The sequence below is a fragment of the Lipotes vexillifer genome, unplaced genomic scaffold (genome assembly GCF_000442215.2).
Source record: "Lipotes vexillifer unplaced genomic scaffold, Lipotes_vexillifer_v1.1 scaffold83, whole genome shotgun sequence".
NCBI classification, from domain to species: domain Eukaryota; kingdom Metazoa; phylum Chordata; class Mammalia; order Artiodactyla; family Lipotidae; genus Lipotes; species Lipotes vexillifer.
Window position 1 is genome coordinate 843,073 of NW_006799780.1, and position 24,490 is coordinate 867,562.

Genomic DNA, 24,490 nt, shown 5'->3' on the forward strand with positions numbered 1-24,490 from the left:
ATTAGCTATTAGGGAAATCCAAATTAAAAGCACAATCAGCTATCACTACATACTTATCATGTAGGTGATGGCTAAATGCTAAAATTAAAAACAGCGATAACACCAAATGCTGGTGAGGATGTGGAGAAGTCAAACCATTCAAACATCATTGGTAGGAACGTAAAATGGTACAGCCACTCGAAAAGGTTTGGTAGTTTCTTTTAAAACAAAAAATGTACTAATATGACCCAGCAATTGCTTGGGCATTTATCCCAGAAAATGAAAACTTATGTTCATGTAAAAATTGAATATGAGCGTTCATAACAGCTTTTTTTGTATCAGCCAAAACCTGGAAACAATCCAAGTGTCCTTTGATGGTTAAAATGTGGTACATTCATCCCATGGAACACTACTCAGCAATAGTAAGGAACAAATTATTGATACACTCAATGACCCTGATGGACCTCAAGAAATTATTAAGTGGAAAAAGTCAGTTTCAAAAGGTTACATACTGTGTGATTCCATTCCATGCTATATAACATTCTTTAAAGAGTGTTAATTATTTAGGATTTAAGGGGTGGAGAGGACAGGGGCTATAAAAAGATAGCAAAAGGCAGTCTTGTGATGGAATGGTTCTCCATCATGATCGTGGAGTAGTTACACACGCTTCACATGCAATGGAATTGCATAGAATTATACACACACACAATGAGTACATGTATAACTACTGAAATGTAAATAAGCTCTGTGGTGTGCCAATGTCACTTTCATGGTTTGGATACTGTAATATAATTATGCAAGATGCTACATTGTAAAAGGAATGGTAAAGGGTATATGAGACTTCCCTGAAAATTTTTTGCAACTCCCTGTGAGTCTGTAACAAAAAACAAAAAAAGCAAGTGTATAAATAGAACACCATTTATAAACCTGATTATATGTACCAAGAGACAATAAAATTTTAGTTATTGATAAAAAAGACTCTGGTGTTTCTTGCAGCCTTGTAAGAGACCCTTGGTCAAATTCCTCTTTGTAGACTGAAACCTCCTATTATTTTCCATACATTTAATGAAAAAATTGCCCCTTCAGTTTTAGGAAAAAGAAATATCAAATTGTGAACGTTAACTCATGTTTCAAGTAAATCACAAAAAATGTGGTGCAAAATTTCACAATACTGCAATTATATGTAATAAATGTAAGGTTTTTGTGAGAAATCTTTGTTGAAAATTGAACCAGTTTGTCCTTTAATATTACTTCTGGAAGGTAAGAGATGCATCATGCCTTATGTAAAATAACTGAGATATGTCTGATTGTCATTATTACCAATCATTTCTGCTCCAGAACAGGCTTTAAAAAAAAAAAAAACGAAAAATGACAAGAATACCTTCACCAGTTGAGGGCAAAATCCTCTGTAACCATCCCTAATCAGGGGATGAGGATATTGGAGGAAAAGAGGAATATCATAAGCAGAAGGCTAAAATCAATATTTAGTCAACATTTGAATGCTGTGTTATAGAATAACTCTTTGACTGGTATTTTGGCGTATGAGGGTCCTGAAACTTCTGCCTAGTTATTTATTTTAAAACAACCAAAATTAAGCCCAGTGCAAGAGAGAACAATTCTGGCAATCAATTTCAGGTAAGAAGTTTGACAGGGACCAAGAGACAGCATTGTATGTGTATGTTATAAAATATTAGGGCTCGTTCAGAAGATCTAGGAAAGCCAGAGCAAAATGGAACCAAGTGAGAGAAAAGCCAAGGTAGTGTACAGTGACTGGGGATGGCATTTAGCTCAGAAGAGGAGGAAATACAGAGATAAGAGTAGAGAACCCACAAAATCTAGCACTTGGCTTCCATATTTTTTACGAGGGGCATCAGCAAATGTCACGAAACAATTCCTGACCTTAAAGTAGTAGGCAATTAGGAAAAGAGCAGCGCTTCTGGCAACGCAACTCCCCTTGCATATAAGAAAAAACATGTAAGGCTGGCCACCGCAAAGCTAAGCTAGGAAAAGGAATTGAGAAAAGCATGTAGGCTGGGCCAAAGACAAGGTTTCATGAGACCCTGAAACAAAACTGCAACTGACAACTGTATACACTGCAGGTTGAGAATATCAGAAAACAAAACAATTTATTGCTCTGTAATTAGATATGGGCTGGTATTCCTGAATTTAAGTACTAGGCTGACTATGAATCTAGAAAATCATGTTATAAACCATGACCACTGTGACAAAAGAATTTTAACATGGTTGAGTTTAGAAAGGGTTTTTGAACAAATTTTTTCCCCTTTTACATCTGCATATGTACTCAATGATATAACCAGTAAATGGCTAATATCTTTATTTAAAAAAATTTTTAAACATCTTTATTGGAGTATAATTGCTTTACAATGGTGTGTTAGTTTCTGCTGTACAACAAAGTGAATCATCTATACATATACATATATCCCCATATCCCCTCCCTCCCACCCTCCCTATCCCACCCCTCTAGGTGGTCACAAAGCATTGAGCTGATGTCCCTGTGGCTGCTTCCACTAGCTATCTATTTTACATTTGGTAGTGTGTATATGTCCATGCCACTCTCTTACTTCTCCCCTGCTTACCCTCCCCCCCACCCCCATGTCCTCAAGTCCATTCTCTACGTCTGCGTCTTTATTCCTGTCCTGCCCCTAGGTTCTTCAGAACTTTTTTTTTTTTTTTAGATTCCATATATATGTGAGTGGCTAATATCTTTAAGTAACAATTAGAACACAGGATTCAATAAAGAGTTAATCCTTACCTATCACGTAGTAATTTTACTGAAAGATAATCAATATATAAATACAAATGAAATAAAACAGATTCTGTGATAATCTGTGACATTATTTGTAGAATTTTATTTAGAAAGGAAACACATTCCCCATTCCAAGTAACTTACAACTCATATTCTAGCTATAGGACTATTTTAAAATACATTACTGGTGATGAAAAGAAAAAGGCAAAGAAAAAACTAAACAAGGTCACTAACTACACAAGTGGGAAAATAAACCAGATGGGGTCTAAGAAGGACCTGGGTGAAATAAGTGATACACTATGTTATAATGTTTCTCACTAGATGTGGGAAAAAAATAGAGTACCTTAAAGTGAGAGAGATACAAAAATGATATGAATATTTATGGAAGTATATATTAAAAAAGCATTTAACATAAAGTTAAGAATCAAGAAGTTACATTCCATATGTAAATCCTTATGAAGGGCAGTTAGTTTACAAAAGTCAACATTTTGGGGTACATACTATATCTGCAAACCTATTTACAAATCCTCTCTCAATTTAAGAATATCTGACACACGAATGTCCTTTGCTAGATCATACATAGAGGAAGGGAGGCTCTCCTGGAAGCTCAAGAAAATAAGAAAGTTCTCTTCTTGTATAACCTGAAGAAGGAGACATTTCAAGTGCCACTGCATTCCTTGTGCACAACAGAAAGCAACTACCTACAGAAAAATCCACTTTAGGGCTTCCCCGGTGGCGCAGTGGTTGAGAGTCCGCCTGCCGATGCAGGGGACACGGGTTCGTGTCCCGGGCCGGGAAGATCCCACATGCCGCGGAGCGGCTGGGCCCATGAGCCATGGCCGCTGGGCCTGCACGTCCGGAGCCTGTGCTCCGCCACGGGAGAGGCCGCAGCAGAGAGAGGCCCGCGTACCGCGAAAAAAAAAAAAAAAAAGAAAGAAAAATCCACTTTAAGTGATTAATTTTACTTAATTAAAGTCTGGGTTAAGTGTGCATTACCATCTGTAACATAATTTATATGATGAAAACCACTGTGAGTTCATAAAGCTGATTTAAAAAATAAGTCTTGAGATATAATCTGTATAAGATCTTTTATATTCTCCTTGTACCTAGTGTCATCTGGATTTTATTCCAAATGCACTGGACACTGGATTTTAAGTAAAGGGATAAGTAATCTGATGTACCTTTTAAAGAGATCAACCTGGCTGCTGTGGTATGAAAGGAATGGAGGGTTATCAAGAGACAAAGAGGATATCAACCAGGAGGCTTTTGCAGTAGTACAGGCATGAAGTGATAGTGGACTGGACTAGGATAGTGGCAGTAGAGAAAGAAATGTAAAGAAAAAGAAAGAGGACTTGGTGATCAAGAGAAGACCCGTAAGTTTTGGTTTGGGTATCTGAATAAGTAGACATACCATTTATTGAGAGGGGGGAAACAAGAGAAAGACTTGCTTCTTGTTTCTGGGAGGTGAGCTGGGTTGAGGGAAGACCAAGATTCTTGTCTTGAACACACAAGGATATGTCAAATTGGTGATCAGTTGAATATACTGATATATATTGGAGTGGTTGGGCCCAGAGATAGAAATTTGGGAGATACTGGCACCAGAATGAATGTCAAGTTAGCAGGAATTCTGGGTTTTTCTGTTTTGTTGTTGCTTTTAATGCCATGTCTAAAAGAGTGCCTGGAACAGTATTTGGCAAGTAGCCAGGGGTTCAATTAATATGTGCTGTGCAAACAAATGAATGGGCATAAAGATGGTACTTAAAGTTAAAGGATGGTATGAGATTACCTAGAGAGGAATTGTAGCTAGAATTCTTAAGGTTAAAAAAATTTTTTTAAAGATAGAGAGATAAAGAGACATATAGAGAGAGATGGGAGAGAGACAGCGAGCGGGGAGAGGGAGAGTTTCAGCAAAGGAGACTGAGAAAAAATGGTAGTGAAACCTGGAGACCATTCTATCAAAGACGCCAACATAAAAGAGCATTCCAAAGGAGAGAGTGTCAAATGCTGTAGAGGTTATGTAAGAAAGAAGTGATAACAATGTCACTGATGGTTGTAACAAGGGCTGAGGCACATAATCCACTCTAACAGGAAGGAAGGTGGGTAGTATGGGTACAGGTGCAGGTAGACTGATAGATTTTGTGGTGGGAATATAAGTTCCCTTGACAGCCTCTATTTTCTCAAGCAATTACAAAACAAGTGTCAACCAGGAGTGAATATAAATTAAATGTTATGATGAGAATAAAGTGTTATGAAACCACAGAGGAGGGGCACCTAACTCAGTGTTAGGGTGGAGTGTAGAGGAGGTTTAAAGAATAAGTAGGAATTAATAAGGAGAGGGTAGGTAGGACCAGTAGGAAGAACATCCCAGACATATGCAATATCTCAGAGGTAAAGGAGAAAGGGCTTGTTCAGGAAACTAAAAGGCAGGACCTAAGAGGTCCAGATAGGGACTGGCAAAAGACGAGGCTGGAATGATAAGGAGGTACCAAAATTAAGAAGAGCCGTGTATACAATGCTAAGGAGACTGAAACTTGTCATGAGGATAATCAGAAGTAGCCACTGAAATGCATAATGTGTGTGTGTGTGTGTGTGTGTGTGTGTGTGTGTGTGTGTGTGCGCGCACGTATAATTTTGGTGGTCTTCATATCAGCTTGGGAAAAATATCTGTAAATATATTTAATTATAAGACTAGGCCATATTATATTTAATACTTAAAACTGGAGAGGCAGTACTGCTTAATGGCTAAGAGCACAAATTCCAGAGCCAGAATGCCTGTGTTCAAATCCCAGGTATGCCACTTAGTAGTTGTGTGACCATGGGCAAGTTATTTAACCTGTGTTTCGGTTTCCTTATTTTTATTTATTTATTTTTTTGTGGTACATGGGCCTCTCACTGTTGTGGCCTCTCCCATTGCGGAGCACAGGCTCCGGACGCGCAGGCTCAGTGGCCATGGCTCACAGGCCCAGCCGCTCCGCGGCATGTGGGATCCTCCTGGACCAGGGCACAAACCCGTGTCCCCTGTTTCGGCAGGCGGACTCTCAACCACTGCGCCACCAGAGAAGCCCCCAGTTTCCTTATTTTTAGATGGTAACTTTCCTTATTTTTAAATGGAGATTTTAATAGGACCTTTAGTAGGACCTTCTCAGAGGGCTGTTAATCCATTGTTAATATGGTATTCTGTAAATGTTAGCTGTTGTTATTTAAGATATAATTTTACCTGCTTTTTAATAGCATAATTTTCACCATCTTCAGCTTTCATTTTTTCAATCTTTTCTTCTTGTTGTTTTGCTTCTTTCTCATACATCATTTTTTCTTTGACCAATCTATAAATAAACCAAAAACTGTTTCAGAGAATTAACTTTCTCTCTAGCAACAGACCATAAAAAACAAAGAAACTCTGTAAATATAAAGTATACTTTAAAAAGCATATGTACTAGATGGGGAGGAGAAGGGAAGGGAAGAAAAATACGTTAGCCACAGATGTATGAACCTCATGACCTTAAGTTTTATACCTGCCTAAAGCAAGGCAATCTATCAAAGCATGGAATTCTTAAATTTTTAATTAAAAACATTCCATTATAGTAACTGTATTTACAATGTAAAAATAACATTCAAAATTATTATATACTAACATTTCTATATTGTTTGCTTTATTTATTTATTTACTTAAAATTGCATTAATAATATATTTGTTTCAGGTGTACAATACAGTGATTTGATACTTTTATACATTATGAAATTATCACCACAACAACCATATGTCATCTGTAACCACACAAAGTTGTATCTCTTAATCTTCTTCACCTATTTTGTCTGTGTTCCCAACCCATCTTCCCTCTGGCTACCACCAGTTTGTTCTCTGTATCTACGAGTCTGTTTCTGTTTTGTTTTGTTTTTTAGACTCCATATGTAAGTGAAATCATTCGGTATTTTCTCAGTTTGACTTATTTCACTTAGCATTAACACCTTCCAGGTCCATCCATGTTGCTGAGGAGGAATAACCAAAAAAAAAAAAAAAAAAAAAAAGCTAAGACCAATGTCAAAGAGGTTACTGACTATATCTTCTTCTAGGAGTTTTATGATTTCAGGTCTTGCATTTAAGTCTTCAACACATTTTGAGTTTATTTTTGAATATGGTATAACAAAGTGGTCCAGTTTCATTCTTTTGCATGTAGCTGTCCAGTTTTCCCAATATCATTTATTGAGGAGACTGTCTTTTCCTCATTGTATATTCTTGTCTCCTTTATCATAGATTAATTGACCATATGAGTGTGGGCTTATTTCTGGACCCTCTATTCTGTTCCATTCATCTGTGTGTCTGTTTTTAGGGCCAGTACCATATTGTTGGCTATTCGGGGCCTTTCGTGGCTCTAATGTCATTTTTTAACTGATATATGTTATCCAAACTTTTATACATGTACCTGAAACAACATAATGGTAAAAGCTCAGCTTACTGAGAAAAAAGTCAGTATATTGCATGCTAAATCCAAAACAAAGAAAGACTAGGTTATTTTCAACAACCAAAGTGTTTAAAAAGTATTTACTATGCACTTAATTTTGTGTCTGACCTTCCTGTGCAAGGGACTGGGATATGTAATTTATTTTATTTTATTTTATTTTTTTGCGGTACGCGGGCCTCTCACTGTTGTGGCCTCTCCCATTGCGGAGCACAGGCTCCAGATGCGCAGGCCCAGCGGCCATGGCTCATGAGCCCAGCCGCTCCGTGGCATGTGGGATCTTCCCAGACCGGGGCACGAACCCGTGTCACCTGCATCGGCAGGCGGACTCTCAACCACTGCGCCACCAGGGAAGCCCGAAGGCATTTTTGTTGGGGGGGGGGATATATAATCTAGACATGGTTCTCTCACAGACAAATAGTAGAAACAAACAAGTATTTAATTACTAAAGCAAGAAAGGGTATTGACAGAGATCAGGAAGATTTTCAACAGTAAGGAACAGAGCAATACGAAGTTCTACTAATTATTCCTCAGATAACCAAAATTCAATTAACCATAATAGTGCAATCTCCCCTAATTCTCATTAATCACAGTTTTAATGTAAAAGAAAAGTGCAGTCCAAGAAAACACTAATATTCCTATGTACATATTTCCTAAGGAACAGAAGAAAAAAACTCACAGTCCCATAGCTATTAAAAGCAGCTTTTTCCATCTGGCTTGCTGACTTACTTCTAGACCTATGTTACTGGGATGGAATTAAAAATCATATTAGAGCATGGCTTTTGTCTAATCATTTGCAATGAAGATTTTTAAATGTATTTCAAAAGACAATTTAATTTTCATAGTCTAATAGGACTTAACATAAGTTCACAAATCTAAAAAGAATCTTTTGTCATACTACTTGGAAGGCTTTTAAGTCAGCTTTAGTTTGGATTTAAATCACCACATAAACTGCATACTAAATATTAAAATACTAAAATGTTCCAGTTTGGAATTTTGAGTTGTGCAAGCAAGGCTCATCCTGTCCTTCATGATCCTGCACTAGTGACATAGATGGAAAGAAACGTAACAAAAAGTTAACAGTATTTACAGTAGAATATATGTGACCTTCAAATTCTCATCCTAAAATATCTCAAAGTGAAAAACAAAACAAAATAGGTATAAATTTTATGTTGCCCTGAATATAAACAAACAGCAAAGGATATTCAAGAAACAAATAACAAAGGATACCTGGGAAACTATTATTTGTGGTTACCTGAGGAGAAAAGCCCTAATGATTTGGGGTAGGGATGGTCAGCTGGGAGGTAAATAGAGAGGCTTTCATTTTATGCCTCTCAATAAAGTTCCAGGGTTTTTTTCCCCATGTATAAGTATTACTTTTATCAAAAAATTTTAGATGCTTATAATTATATCTGAGTGGCACAATTTTGAATGATTTTAAAGTCTGCTAGTTATTCCTTTGGCTATATTTTCTATATTTTCTGGAATAAAGCAAAATTCAATTAGAAAGATACCAAAATATACCTAATAGTTGTAATTCTCTAAACATTGCTATCTTTTGCTAGTTTTTCAAATGCTATTAAAATAACAAGTACAAATAAATATAAAGTCATAACTTATTATATTTTAAATGCATAATTAACTGAAAATATTTTTTAGTCTTACAAGCCCCACACCTACAGAGAAACATAGCAAGTTCAAAATCTGGTCACTTTTAGTAGTTAGACAAATTGTATAAGAGTAAAATAAAGAAACAAGAAAAAGCAACAGAAAAGGACAGACATAAGGAGAAATTTTAAGAAATGACAGCCATCGAGGTAATGATAAGCAAATGATAACAAACTACTTAACTGTCTATGTACGGACATAACGTGATTTTCAATATGCAGGCCAGTGTTTTACAAACTATTCCATAGTATATTAGTAGTCAAATAAGCTTAAAAACCACTGCTTGCCAAATCTTAAAAATTTATGATACGTATTTGCACATTAAAGGATCTTGGGAAATCTTGTAGTAAGAAAATCAATTTAATTTTGTTCAACTGCAAGCTTACCTGAGGCAAAAAAGAACTTTCCCCCACTTAGCATTTTCCAAAACAGCTGCCTCTCAACACAAGTTTGAGAAGTACACTGTAGTAATCTATAAACTTTACACAAATCTGCATACAACACATTTAAATATACTGTTCATAAAATTCTAAATAGAATAAAATTGGGGGGCTAAATCAAGAATTAAGAAACCCTGGGATAAAAAATTTGAGCTTAATTTGATATCTTGATTTTACAGTTTCTCATAATATTTTAAATAAGATTTTCATAGTTATAACCGAATTTGTACTTATGGCCATCTAGTAACTAACAGCCCAACACCAAGCCATGCTAAAGATACAATGACAAGCCTGCGATTAATGATAGCAAGAAACTGTAATAAATCGATATTTTTTTAAAAAATTGATATTTAGAAGAACATTTTATATGGATATTTTCAAACAAAAAATGTAGAGAAAATAGCATAATAAACCCCAGGTACTCATCACTCAGTCAACGATTATTAATATTTTGGCAACCTTGTTTCATGTATCTCTTGCCACTTATTTGTGTATTTATTTATTAGTATTTTCAGATATTTTACCTTTGGTTTGATTTTTGAAGTTAAAAGCCTATGAATTTCACCCGCCTCCCCACCTTGCACCATATACAAAAATTAACTCAAAATGGATCAAAGACCTAAAAAGCTAAAATTATAAAACTTTTGGAAGAAAACACAGAGGTAAATCTTGGTGACCTTGGACTTGGCAATGACTTTTTAGATATGACACCAAAAGCACAAGAAAAAGAAAAAAAATTGGCTTTCATCAAAATTTAAAAAATTTTGTGCTTCAAAAGACACTGCCAGAGAATTCCCTGGTGGTCCAGGGGTTAGGACTCTGCACTTTCACTGCTGAGGGTCCAAGTAGCCAAAAAAGACGCTATCAGGCAAGTGAAAAGACAACTGCAGAATGAGAGAAAATATCTGCAAATCATATACTAGATAAGGAACTTGTATCTAGAATATATAAAGAACAATTCAATAATAATAATAAAAAGTTTTTAAAATCCAATTTAAAATGGGCAAGCTGAATAGGTATTTCTCTAAAGAAGATATACAAATGCCCAACAAGAACATGGAAAGATGCTCAACATCATTAGTGATCAGGGAAATGCAAATCAAAACCATAGCGAGGGGCTTCCCTGGTGGCGCAGTGATTGAGAGTCCGCCTGCCGATGCAGGGGACACGGGTTCGTGCCCCGGTCTGGGAGGACCCCACATGCCGCGGAGCGGCTGGGCCCGTGAGCCATGGCCACTGACCCTGCGCGTCCGGAGCCTGTGCTCCGCAACAGGAAAGGTTACAACAGTGAGAGGCCCGCGTACCGCAAAAAAAAAAACAAAACAAAACATAGTGAGATAGCGCTTCACACCCATGAGGATGTTTATAATCAAAAAGTCAGATAATAACAAGTGTTGCTGACAAGAATGTGGAAAACCTGAAACCACCAAACACTGCTAGTGGAAATGTAAATTGTTGCAACTGTTTTGGAAGCTTGGTCATTCCTCAAAAGCTTAAACACAGAGTTACCATATATCTCGGTAATTCCATTCCTAAGTATATACCCAAGAGAAATGAAAACGTATGTCTACATGAAAACTTGTACATGAATGTTCATAGCAGCATTATGCATACATTATAGGAAAAATGTGGAAACAAGTTAAAAGTCCATCAACTGATGAATGGACAAACTATATGGTATATCATACAATGGAATAATATTCAGCATACAAAGAAATGAAGTACTGAATCATGCTACAATTTAGATGAACTTTAAAAGCATTATGCTAAGTGAAAGAAGTCAGACATAAAGGCCACATAGTGTATGATTCTATTTATAGGATATATCCAGTATACGTAAATCTATAGAGAAAGAAGGTAAATTAGAGGTTGCCTAGGATAGGGGAATTTGGAGGGTAACAGCTAAAGGGTTTGGGGTAATAAAAATGTTCTAAAAATGACTGTGGTGACAGCTGCACAATTCTGTGAATATACTAAAAACAAACAAATTGTAGACTTTAAGTGGGTGATTTATAGGGTATTTGAATTACATCACAATAAAGTTGTTAACAAAATGAAAAAGAAAAAAAGCTTGTGACCATAAATTCAGCTATAGGGGAAAGCTGTAAGTAGTACTGGATACATTCAAACCTGGACTTAATGAGAATTGAACATGTGAACATCATGTATAGAAATTTGCATTTAACTTATAGTTTAAAACTGCTTTAACAATATTTTCAGTATTAAGATAAAAATATCCTCTGAGGTTTAAAATTTCAAAATAAAATCATTAATGCATATCACTATAGATATTTCTGTAAAAGTTCCTTTGACACAGAAAATGCTAGGACAGAGATGGCAAGTTGCCAGCCTGCTTAAATGGGACCTAAAGATGGTTTTATTTTATTCACAGAAAGAATTTAAAAAACAACAACATATTTGTTACCAAATTTAACAACTGGGAGATTTAAGTCTGGATTTCTGGCTTCTCTTAAGATGTTTTTTATCAGGGAATATTAGAGCTGCATCCTACTACTGGATGGAACTAAGTAGTGGCTGTTGACTGTTTTAGATGAGGCATGTGTTGCTGTTCACTGTGCCCCAACTCACACGACTCCCTGTTTCTCAAACACTCAAGCCTTTTACTCGACCCTGTAAGCAACTGAGTTTAGAACCTGTGGGCTGGGAAACTTGCATATCATCAATGCAGTAGAGCTATTATTGTTGTTTTTATTAACTTAATAGAATCACAATTAGTATTCAGAATATCAGGGATAACCAGAAACCACTGGGATTAGCAATAAGACTTTCAATATTTCTAAAGATGACAGGTTACTAAATTCCTCTAGTAAATGAAAGTAGCTGGGACTGGATAAGCTATCAGAAAGAAGCACATTTAACAATATCCTGTAATTCAAAGACCTAGAACAAGGGTTGTCAAGCTATGGCCAGTGAGCTGAATTTGGCCTGCCATTTGTCTTTGTATGGTCTGAGAGCTATAAATAGTTTTCACTTTTTTTTTTTTTTCTTTTGCGGTACACGGGCCTCTCCACTGTTGTGGCCTCTCCCGTTGCGGAGCACAGGCTCCGGACGCGCAGGCTCAGCGGCCATGGCTTACGGGCCTAGCCGCTCCGCGGCATGTGGGATCTTCCCGGACCGGGGCATGAACCCGTGTCCCCTGCATCGGCAGGCGGACTCTCAACCACTGCGCCACCAGGGAAGCCCCACATTTTTTAATGGTTAAAAATATTAGAAAAATATTTTGTGACATGTGAAAATCATATGGAATTCAAATTTCAGTGTCCATAAATAAAGTTTTATTGGAACACAGCCACACTTATTCATTTATGTATCCTCTATAGCTACTTTCACGTAATGATAGCAGAGATGAGTAGTTGTGACGATATGGCTCACAAAGTCTAAAATATACACTACCTGGCCCTTTACAAAAAAGGGTTGCTGACCCCTGACTTGGAAGACCTCGACCTAACTCTAGCCAACCCCTACTTAACCATCTTGGCATTTACCACACTACACTGAAACCAAGTCTTACTTGCTAGGTCTTAAGTTCCTTGAAGATGGGATTAGGTTGTATTCATACTGTATTCCTGACCTGTAATTGACACATGGTAGACACTCAACGTTTGCTGAATGAAAAGTTGAGTCTAAAAATCTCACTGTTGCCTTTTAACATTTTCAATTTAAAGAGATACATAAGACAATTCTGATGTGGAACAAAAGTGATTCACAAAATTTGAGAAATAAGAAAAATACAGTGATTTCTGAGAAAGTATACAATGAAAGAGATAAATTCTATGCCTAGATCCACTGACAGTTCTGGTTGGTAACCCTAGTCATCCTACTCCATGTACTTCTCCATGGAAAATAGCAGTCACTGCCTCAGCAAAATTGACAAGACAGTCAACTACGTATCACACTTGACAAGCAAAGGTGCTGAATATTTACATGACTATTAGAATATCAAAACAAGCATAGGTAAAGTTTTTGTTTTAAAAAAATAAAAAGCCATACTGTGAAAAGGCTCAGGAAGCAAGTTACTGAATAGCAAATGTACTGTCCCCCAAAAGAAAAGAAATCACAGTTAGTGAGAACCCAGTAATACCAGCGTGTAAAATTACAATAAATAAAATGCTAAGGCAAGATGCAAGAGAAACTGAAAAAGTTCTACTTTCAAACAGTATAAATCAATGATGACAAGTCACATGACATGGAAGAGGTTTTAGAGAGTATATACACAACTTCAGCTTTACTAGATATTATCAAATTGCTTTCCAAAATGGTTGTATCAATTGATACCCAACCTGCAGTATATGAAATTTCCTGCTTCTCTTTGGCATCCTGGTGAACAACTGGAATTGTATGAGTTACTAAATTTCTGACAATAAGAAGAGTGTGAAATGGTATTATATTATGTTTGAAATATTAACTTCCCTGAAAACTTATAAGGTTATCTATGTTTATTAAAATAGTATGGTTACTGGATAAGTATTTGTTAAATCTATGAATGAATAGCTTCTGGTGAATTGGACTCTTCTTCCTTTCTCTAGGAAAGGCTAAGATTTAATAAGAAAACTTAACTCAAGTATATATAGTCATAGTTCTTAAATTTGTTACTAAAATGTTTTTCTGTAACATACATATGCATATGCTCCTATAAGTACAGGAACACTTCAGTCATAATCTCATTGCCCAAGCTAACTACTACTGATCCAAAATGGACATAATTCTAAAATTCCAAAAACATTAAAAAAATTGGAATTTAAAAATTAAGTTTGGCATAAACTCATTTACCAGCAAAATGTGACCTCAACTGACATGAAAATATTTATAGACTTTATGTATTCTACTTAATGTGAACAATCATGTTTCACTGCAGAAATACGAATGTGTTTGATTATAGAGTACTTCTCTAGACACTATCATGTAAATGCATTTATTATTGTTCCAAAATCTAAAAAACCTGGAATTCAGAAATACATATGGGCCCAACAGTTTCATATAAGGGATTATGAAACCTGTATTAACATTTTGAATATTTTTCACTAGTTTTTTTTAAACATGTACAAAAATTTATATTATATACACACAATTGATCCTTGAACAACTCAGGGGTTAGGGATGCTGATCCTCCTCACAGTCAAAAATCCATGTATATCTTTATAGTTGACCCTTTGTATTTGGTTCTGCATCCTTGAACCATGGATCAAAAATAGTAATGTAGTACATCTTTATGGAAAAAAATCCATGTATAAGTGGACCTATGCAATTCAAACCCATGTTGTTCAAGAGACAACTGTATATAAATAAATAAATAAATAAATAAATGGGATAGTGTACCATTTCCAATCTCATTAAATATTCTTTGAAAATATAGCTGTTAGCGGCTGCAAAGAATTTCATAATACCAGTATGACAGCTTATTAAATGCTGTCAGACATCTGGTCATCCCCATACAAATAATATTGTGATGAACATCCCTACCCCTAAATTTTATAGATGTATATTATTTTCTTATTACATAATATTTAAAATATAGTGTCTGAGGAGAAATTAGACTAAATCCTTTTCCAGTAAACTAGTGATCATTTATTGATGAATACTTCCTTTTTCTACTGATATGATAAGCTATCTTAGTCATTCATTATTAGTAGTCATAAACAAAATGCAAATATTAATTCAATCTATCCTATTTTAGCCTACTATTTTTTTTTTAGTATTTCATCTTAGTCAAAGAAAACAGTATGCCAGATTTCACTGCTGAAATATTAATAAGCATATCAAAGCCTACATTAAAGAGATGTAAAATTAAAAAGAGAAAAATAAGGGAAATGAACATCAAGGGAAAAGAAGATAAACCTGATAACCAATAGGAGTTGTAGACAGTGATAAAGTAAAAAATCAGGGGAAGAATTTTTTCTTTAAAAACTAGACTTTCCCTTGGGGGCAGAGATAAATTAGGAGTGTGGGATTAACAACAGATACACACTACCATATATAAAATAGATAAGTGAGGATTTACTGTATAGTACAGGGAACTATATTCAATATCTTGTAACACACTATAATGGAAAGAATTAAAAAAAGAATATACATAACCAAATCACTTTGCTGTACACCTGAAACTAACACAGTATTGTAAATCAACTATACTTCAATAAAAAAAATTTTTTTCCCAGAGATGGAAAAAAAAACCCAATCTTAACTGAAAGGGATTTCTAAGTGCCAACTGGAATCAGTGAAAAAACCTCACGTCTATGTACCTTGTTCAGAATTCCAGAGACCCAAAAACACTAAAGCTTTCAAACAGAGAAGAAATAGGTCACCTATAAAAGTTTTCTCTTTCACATTAGTAACGCTAGATACCACAAGACATGGGAGCAATCCCTTCAAACTTCTGAAAGAAAACAATTTAAAACCTGGATTTATAACTATAATAGTGAGAGGAAAATTCACTAATTCATTCAGCAATTATTTACTGAGGGGCTACTATGTGCCAGACATTTTATGTGCCAAGGATATACCAGTGAACAAAACCACAAAAATCTCTGCCCTATGACATTTTTAGTGGGAAAATAAAGACAATAAGCAAAATATATTATAGCATGTTAGATTGTGAAAAGTGCTCTAAGAGAAAAAGCAGTGAAGAAGGGCTGGTAATACAGGGGATTCACAATTTAAAACAAGATGGTCAGGGAAGGCCTCTTTGAGAATGGGGTATGTGTTAAGATCTGAAAGAAACAGTAAGTCATGTGGAAAAGTGATGAAAGAAGTCATAGGCCAGGTGAACTTTTTTTTTTGTATAAAAATTCAAAAAGTTCATCTACTCTGCCTCCTTTCTGACAAATTGACTTAAGAATGTATTCCAGCAAAATGAAGATGAATATCAAGAAAAGAAACCATGGTCAATGTAATGTAACAGTCTAATGAAGGAAAAAAAAAAATCCCAGTATTGACTGTGTCGTAGGCCTGGAAAACAATCAATCTAAATGAGAATCTTAGTATGGAGTCTTACAGACACATCTTTAAGAAGAAGAATGAGTAAGAAGGTAGAAATCATTTGTGTTTTTTCTCCCAATAATGAAAAAATGAAAGACAATTAGAAACTCCAGGAAAAGTACCCCCCTCCACAGTCCACCCCCCAACATAGTTATGGCTGTAATATGAAGCAACTGGTGAAGGATTTATAAGAATAGTATCCTTTGAGCAGCATGGGATGCAATGAGAAAGAAATGTAATCCTATATATACCATATTTTAAATGATATATATTTATAATCTATTTATTCATTTTCAACTTTTATAATAGACCTATGAGCAAACTATGTCTTCCCCACTTGTTTGAAATATTCAATTTGCATTTTTAAAGTAGCTTTTGCTGGGGGCTTCTGAAAAGTTTGTCATTCTTCCTAAATGTGACATAGCAAGTACAATTCTCTTTTCTCCCCTAGACATCACCTGTGACACCTGCCACCTTGGGATCATAAGGAGACCCAGCCTAAAAGGACAGGTAACTCTGGGAAGTCAGAGAACTCGAATCTTTGGTGACGGTATTAAACTACTGATTTAACCAACTCTGAATGCACCCTACCTCCAGATTTCCTATTGTATAAGATAATAAACATCCTTATAGTTTCACACATAGTTTGATTTTCTATTATTATTTTCTTCGAACCTAAAAGGATCTGAAATGATAGAGTCATTAACAACAGAAGAATGTTCTGCAGGTATAGAAATAATGCTTTCTTACTTTGGACTAACTTCTTCTAAACGGATAAATCACTTAGAAATTGAGATGCCTCATTTTTTTCCTTCCAACATACAAATAAATACAATATAAAGAGGAAATTACCTATACAATACCCAATTTTATGTTTTCCACTGTATTAAGAAATATCTCACATGAATTTTTGCAAAATCCCTGACACCTGGTGTCCTAGTGGTTAGGATTCCAGGCTTTCACTGCCATGGCCTGGGTTCAATCCCTGGTCATTCAACCGAGATCCCACAAGCTGCACGGCACGGCCCAAGGAAAAAAATAAAAAATAACAAACCACACACAAACAACAACAAAAACTAAACTGGCATAAAACTTTTAAAATCTGTGTTTATTTTTAATAATCATGGTGTTTACTGGAGGCTAATATCAATAATAAATAATACTATCTTCTATCTATATCGTATTTTCAATTTACAAAGTACTTCTGTAACATACTGGATGTTAAATATTAAATAGTAAAATATCAATGCCCCTAAAGTGTGACTTACAGGAGAGTGAGCATTGAGTAGTTAAATATTAATGTCTATAAACTATTATGGAGTTGAGATGTTTAATGGCTCTATAAAGTAAACAATATGGCAGCAGGAAAAGCATATCTACTCACAGCTTGGAACTCCATGACTTGTCAAATCAATTTAAAATTCCTATCTTCCCCAGTGAAGATGAAAAAAGTATTCAAGATTAGGGAAAGAAGAAAGCAGTTTACAGAAATCAGAGTGAAACATTGTATTTAGAGTAAATTTTAGGCTTTTGAAGACTAAGGGTTTAGTGATGAGACACCAGACACACAGAGGAAACAATGTCTTTACAAAAGTATGTGGGAACAAAAATACCAAGAAAGATGCAAGAAAAGAAAAATCTCATCTGGGAACTCCAAGTGAACTTCAAATTAGAGGCTTATTGCTTTAGTTGCCTTAATTAAGAATTCTCACTAGTTCCTTAGTGAGAAATAATTGGAGGTTGACATCAGAATCTGATGATTTAGTGTTTATGGTCTACATAAAAATGTATAAGTTAAAACTCAGTGAGTTTTAGTCATTCTCTACTAATTCTTTTGTGGTCACTATAAAGTCCCAAGTGAAATTTTCCACGATTTCCAAATTTCAACTAATAATCATAGTCAAGATTTTGGGGGTCAGCAAAATTAAGGAAGAACCTGCTACAGCATCCTCTCCTAAAATAAATAAAACAGAAGTGTGCTACACACAAACACACATAAAATGAGATGGGTCTGGAAATGTTGCTTGCTCTGAGTGGAATGCCTTCTCCCTCTCTCATCCTCTCCCCCATATCCTCCCAACCCATTCTTCAAAACTTAACTCAAACGTCCTTGTCTTCAATAAGGACCACTCTAGCCCCTACTCTACCACTCCCCAAGCAGCCACTATGGATCTTTCCTATGAATTTTTATAGCATATTTATTTCCATCATAGAAATTATAAGTTAAATATAAATTATAATTTTGTCGACTTCTACACTTGAAAGTAGATGCCCTGAGGACTGGAAATGTGTCTCCTATGAGCACCTTTCAGTGTGTGCCTCACAGATATGTTTACTAAATGAACTCACAATGACCCTGAGTGGTATTCAGGGCAGCTATCACCATCCCGATTTTCAAAGAGGTGAAATGATTCATCTAAGGCCAGCTGGCCAGGAAATGGAGAAATTAGGATTTGAAATTATGACTTCTAACTTCAAGTGTCAATACTTTTTAAACATCATACTATCTCATGTTTAAAGTAAATGAGTTTCAAAATTTAAATTTCTTTACCTGTTCCAAATGTAAAATCATCCCGTGGTTCAAAACTTGAATCGCACACAAGAGCACAAAGTGAAAAGGCAAACCAACACACACACTCCCTGCCCTGAGCCACTCAGTCCCAACACTGGAAGCAACAAGTTGTCAATTTCTTGTGTATCCTAAATGAAAAGTTAAATGTTTAGTTTGATGGTATTTGTTACCTTATCATCTTCCTGTACCCATTAATTAAGCCATTAAATTGAAGATGGTTCAAGTTATAGTCACTACTCAAGTAAAATATATGCATTATTACTTTTAATAAATAAGACATTTTGTAAACAGCTAAACTGATGCATGCCAAATACAATATCACTATTTTTGTGCAATTTTGTGAATCTTGGTGATTAATAAATTAATATGTCTTAGGAATTAATAATTCGAAAACACAAATGAAAAACTAATTATTTCACTAATCCTCTAAACTAGTCCCTTAAAAGTCAGTGAGACTGAAAAGTGTGTACTGATAATAAAAGGGCTATAAAGACACTATTGTGGATAGCTTCTGCTTGAGTCTGTATGAGAAAGTAATAGCACCTCCCACAGCTGCTTCATCTCCATACAAAAACACTCTGACAATTTTAATTACTACCTAAAATCGCAAATCTCTCTGTACACTTGACTTTTTATCCTCTGTCCAGACCCATATCTCTGTCTTTGTAACATCTCTATTTAGACATCCCACCGGCAACTAACTGACGCAGGATGAAAGCTAAGCTCATCACCATCCCACTCTAAAATAATACCCTGTTTCCCAATTTGAGATGTCAACATCAGAATCACACAAATACTGGGTGAAGTATGCCTGGCTTGTGAGCAGTTCAGGGAAAAAGAGCTAAGTTGTCTGCAAGCTCAATATGAGCCAAGAATGTGATGCAGTTACTAAAAAACCAAAACCAGCCAATTCAATCTTAGATGCATTAGAAGAAGAGGAGAACCTAAAACGTGGTAGGTACACATTACTACATTGGATGAACTGTATCTGTGCTATTAGTATTAACAATTTACTTCCAAAATTGTTATACACAACTTAGATGCAAAAGGGATTTAAGGCAGCATTTGAAGGACTGTGACAAACCAGAGTTATTAGCAAAAGAATATCCAACACCATCACTCTATTCTGTGAAATAGCTAAGTTTGTCTAAAACATTCAGATATATTATGGACTATATAGTTATTCCAAACTAATATAGGTCATCATAACTAAATGGGCAAAGAAAATATCATTTGATGCAAATGACTTAGCTGACTGATGACTGTCACCTCTCATAGATAATAAAAGTTAACATCAGTTAGGATACTTGAATTTTATCAAATTATAAAATAAGCCCAATTTAATGATATTTTACTATAGTAATTATTCTTGGTGATTCAGTAACTCAGGTTATTCTTGGAACTACTGATGAGAAAATTTGGGAGCCAAATCTGAGATTTTTCAGTTGTACAACTCTAGGGTCCAGAGAACAACTCATGATTTGGGGATTATTAGCATTATACAAAGGTACTTTCGTATGTAATGTGTTTATTCAGTTTGTTGTACTAAGATTTATTCATTAGGTCACAATGGTTCAAGAAGAAACATGTATGAAGATTTCTACTATTTTTATATTACTGATATTGAGGTCTTGTTTAAGTCCTTTGTACAGAAGAATGACAAAATAATCATTAACTGTTAACAATTTCCATTCAGAAAAACCTAACAGTTGAAAATAATTTTCATACTATATTCCTATCTAAAGGTATACATATAGTAAATAATCTGGTAAATGTTAAAGTATTGAAATACACTTTCAATGTATATTTATTTTGTACTTTACCACATATAAAGCATTTTAAAAAATCAAGTCAAATTTCTAAGTCTTTAACTGCTTAAACACTACTTCTAAGTAATATTTAGTAATGGTACTTGATATAGAGTTGTATTTGACACAATTTTAATAGCTAGCAAATCTGTGTGAATATTCAATAGTAAAGTTTTCTTAATTATTATAAGGTTAGTTTAGTGATTCCCAATGACTCCTCTAATCTTTCTTCTCTGTATCATATTAATTATAGTCTGCAGTTTTAAAAAAAGTTTGTATTATCTCTAATACTCCACCCTTTTATTCTTCATTTCTTTACTCAGTAAAACAGTCATTTTTGCAGCCTGACTCTCTGAATTTGTCAGTAAACACTGTTTTTAAATGTTGCATTTTCACAACTGGAGGCATTCCACCTTTAGCTCTTGTCCCACGAATATGTGTTAGCATGTAAAAATATGAAAAACCTCTAACTTTATCTCACAAAAACAGAAGAATATATAAATAATATATTTTATAGCATTTTAAGAACGTCACAGCTTTTTCCAAGTTGTTCTACACAGTCTTCCTGGACTATTTCAGATGAGTTATTTGATAGAATCTTTCAGGATCCTGATTCTGTGGATAGACTACCATGATAACATATGAATATATCTATAACAAACATCATTTTGTCTGGTCAACCTAAAAAACCCAAGTAATAACTATAGTATTTGGGGTTAAAGAAAGACACAAAAGCAGGCTCAAACTTGTTTATATGTAGGGGAGAAAATCTATCCTTTAACTGATCATGTAAATGTAACCAAATTGCCATTTTTCAAATGTGGCAACAATTGTTTCTTTTCACATTAGAAAAAGGAACACTCTTCCAAGAGATGTTAATAGATAGTTGAAAGAAAAAAGGTTTCTATGAACAGATAATACTTGAGAAATATTGCATTCTCTATTCCTCTCTTAAAGATTCACATAGTGAAAGCTTTTGAGTAATCTTACAATAAAGAAACATGTTAACTTTTAACTCAGCCGTTCTCAAATTAATTTGAGCAGAACACTTTTTCAACTTACCTATTAAAATCCAGTTAAACACATTCCAGAGAATACCAACTTGGAATCCAAAATGAAAGACAGGTAATACTCAAAATTCTGACTACAGTATTTGGTAAATTCCTATTTCTAAATTTCTGAAGTGTATTTTTACCCTATAATAAATACAAAAATATTCTATTCAAAATTGCCAGTTTGTAGAAGTTAATAAAATGTCATATTAATTATTAATTTAAATAATATAATTAATTTTTAAAATAAATCAATGTGGCAACAATGGCTTAATTAATATTAGTATATATTACTAGTACAACATACTAGTAATACTAGTGTAATTAATATTAAATAAATGATAGTGTAATTAATATTAAGTAAATGAACATTATATATCTTATTACTTTTTAAATTTTTATTTGTTTACAACTGAATTCACATTTTAGTAGAAAGTAGCTGGCCACACCACCTTATAATATTATCAGCAAAATATTTAGTTTGAAAAATTATACAGAAGCTAACACATTATAAAGCAACTATACTCCAATTAATTAATAAAAACAAAAAGTGAAAAATTATTTAGTAACATTACAGCTGACAAAAATTTTTAAAAATCTAATCCAACTTTTCCTAACACAAGTTTATTTTTTCAACTTAGATATGGTACTTGAATGCTAATAAATACTCAATGGTTTTTAGGCCAAATTCTATAAAGGAATGTAATTTTTTTAAAAAAGGTAATTTTAAAGTAAGATAGCTTCAATAGAAAATATAACCACTTTAAAATTGGTGCCTTAACTAGAGCTAATGAACAAACTAGTACAGGAAGCTTGTCATCTATGATCTCTAACTATTCATTAACAAATATCCACTAATTTAAATTTCCAAAATAGCACAATCATGTGGGGGATAGGGGGGCATTTTTTATTATGGTAAAATAGGCTAAATATCTAGCCTCAACACTGTGAGAAATTGAACTTTCAATTTCCTAACCTTTTGATTTAACCTATTAGACTACTTTTTCTTCCTAATTATAATTGTTATAAATGGAAAATTGACAATGGCCTTTAAAAAAATTACATGTAGTCTATTCTATATGAAATTTTATTCTCCAGGCACTGCAAGTTCCTTTAGCTACTGTGGCCTATGCAACTTAAACCACTCATTTATTTCATATGCTATAGTAATAAGGAAGTACTCTAAAGACACTGTAGTAATAGATACTCCATATCTTAAAAGTATGAAGACATGAAATTCAAAAACTAGACACTTCTTACAATTATAAACAGTAATTTATCACATTATGTAAGAAGAATATGTGCCCATGTTATTCCAAGAGTTCGTAAATATTTTTAAACCTTTTAAAATGTTTCCAAACATTTTAAACAGCAGTTCAAATTTTTCCATTTTTAAAATAGTTGCATGTATGATTTGAAAGGCCAATCATTTCATTTTCAGATTAGGTAATAAATTTACCAAGGTATAAGTTGTTTTCCCAATTTATAAAAATAAATCTAGACCTTTGTATACACAGTTAAGATCTTCAATAGCAATCAGAAACAATTTATAAACCAAATTTACTTTCACAGATGTGTGTAACAGGGCAATCATACAAGAGGTGGTTAAGCCAATTGGTTTTCAACTTATCATTTTTTCATTAAGCTCTTTGTCTTATATTCTTGGGAAAAAAACTGAATTAGAAAAGATGATCTAAACTCTTCAAATAGATATAAAACAAAATAAAATGACATTGACATTAAGCACTTTGATTATATTTTCAAGTCATTTAAATTAGTGGTAATACTAACACACCATTGTAAAGCAATTATACTCCAATAAAGATGTTAAAAAAATAAAATTTGTGATAATTAAGCATCATAATTAAAATTCTATCACACTTTATCAACACTCCTATATTTTATAGTACTTTAAGATGAATCCAGTTTTAGTATCAGTGCAGATAAAGTAGGTATTTAAATTATATGTACACCATACCTACAAAATAACAAGTCAGAGGAAAGCAATACTATCAGGCTACAGGAAATCAAACATTTTATATAGTTATGGTTTAAAGGCATCATATTTGTCAATGAAATGAACTGACCTTGAAAATCATTTCAGCTTTGGTTTCACACTTCAACAAAGTCATACTAGCTCCCCTTACCACATCAAACAGCAAAAGTGACCAAAAATGTATTCATTACAGCATATCACTTCAGTAGACCCTAGATACTAAGACACACTTCATAAAAATTAAAACTAAAATAACTCTTCATGCAGTTGAAAGTAAGTTTACCGTTTGCCTTTTACCCTGATACACTTCAGGAAACTTGTCAGAGTGTATATTTCTGGAATATTGTGTTAAAATATTTGCATTTTAAGACCTAATTATACCATAAATCAGGAAATACACTATTCTGATTTAATCTAAGAACTGTATATTTAAATAAAAAATAATATCACCATAGTAATAAATCAACTACTAAAAGATCATTCTGTGCTTTCAAAAATACCTCTCAGCTCAGAACCCTTTCTTTTTCCCATAAGCTACCTGCCAATATTATATAGTTAGTCCAGTGAGAGGTATTACCTGAGACTTGGCTCTGCCTTTTCTATTTGTAGAGGGATGATGTCGAATATACTCCAATTTCTGTTTCTACGCGTGTGACAGCTCTAAACTACAGCCAGTTTTATTTTTATACCAACACTATAAATCCAGCCATTTGCAATCCAGCTGCATGCTCATTAGCTGCGAACCGTAGCGGTTC

At 34.2% G+C, this 24,490-nt stretch overlaps 1 protein-coding gene across 1 annotated transcript in view; it reads right to left on the reverse strand.

Annotated features, from left to right (window-relative positions):
* TBCA (tubulin folding cofactor A) overlaps window positions 1-24,490 on the reverse strand; it is a 102,453-nt gene that overhangs the window by 10,892 nt on the left and 67,071 nt on the right. The window contains exon 2 of the mRNA XM_007471958.1: window positions 5,964-6,069. Within this exon, the coding sequence (XP_007472020.1) occupies window positions 5,964-6,069 (106 nt within the window). The remainder of the gene's footprint in view (window positions 1-5,963; window positions 6,070-24,490) is intronic.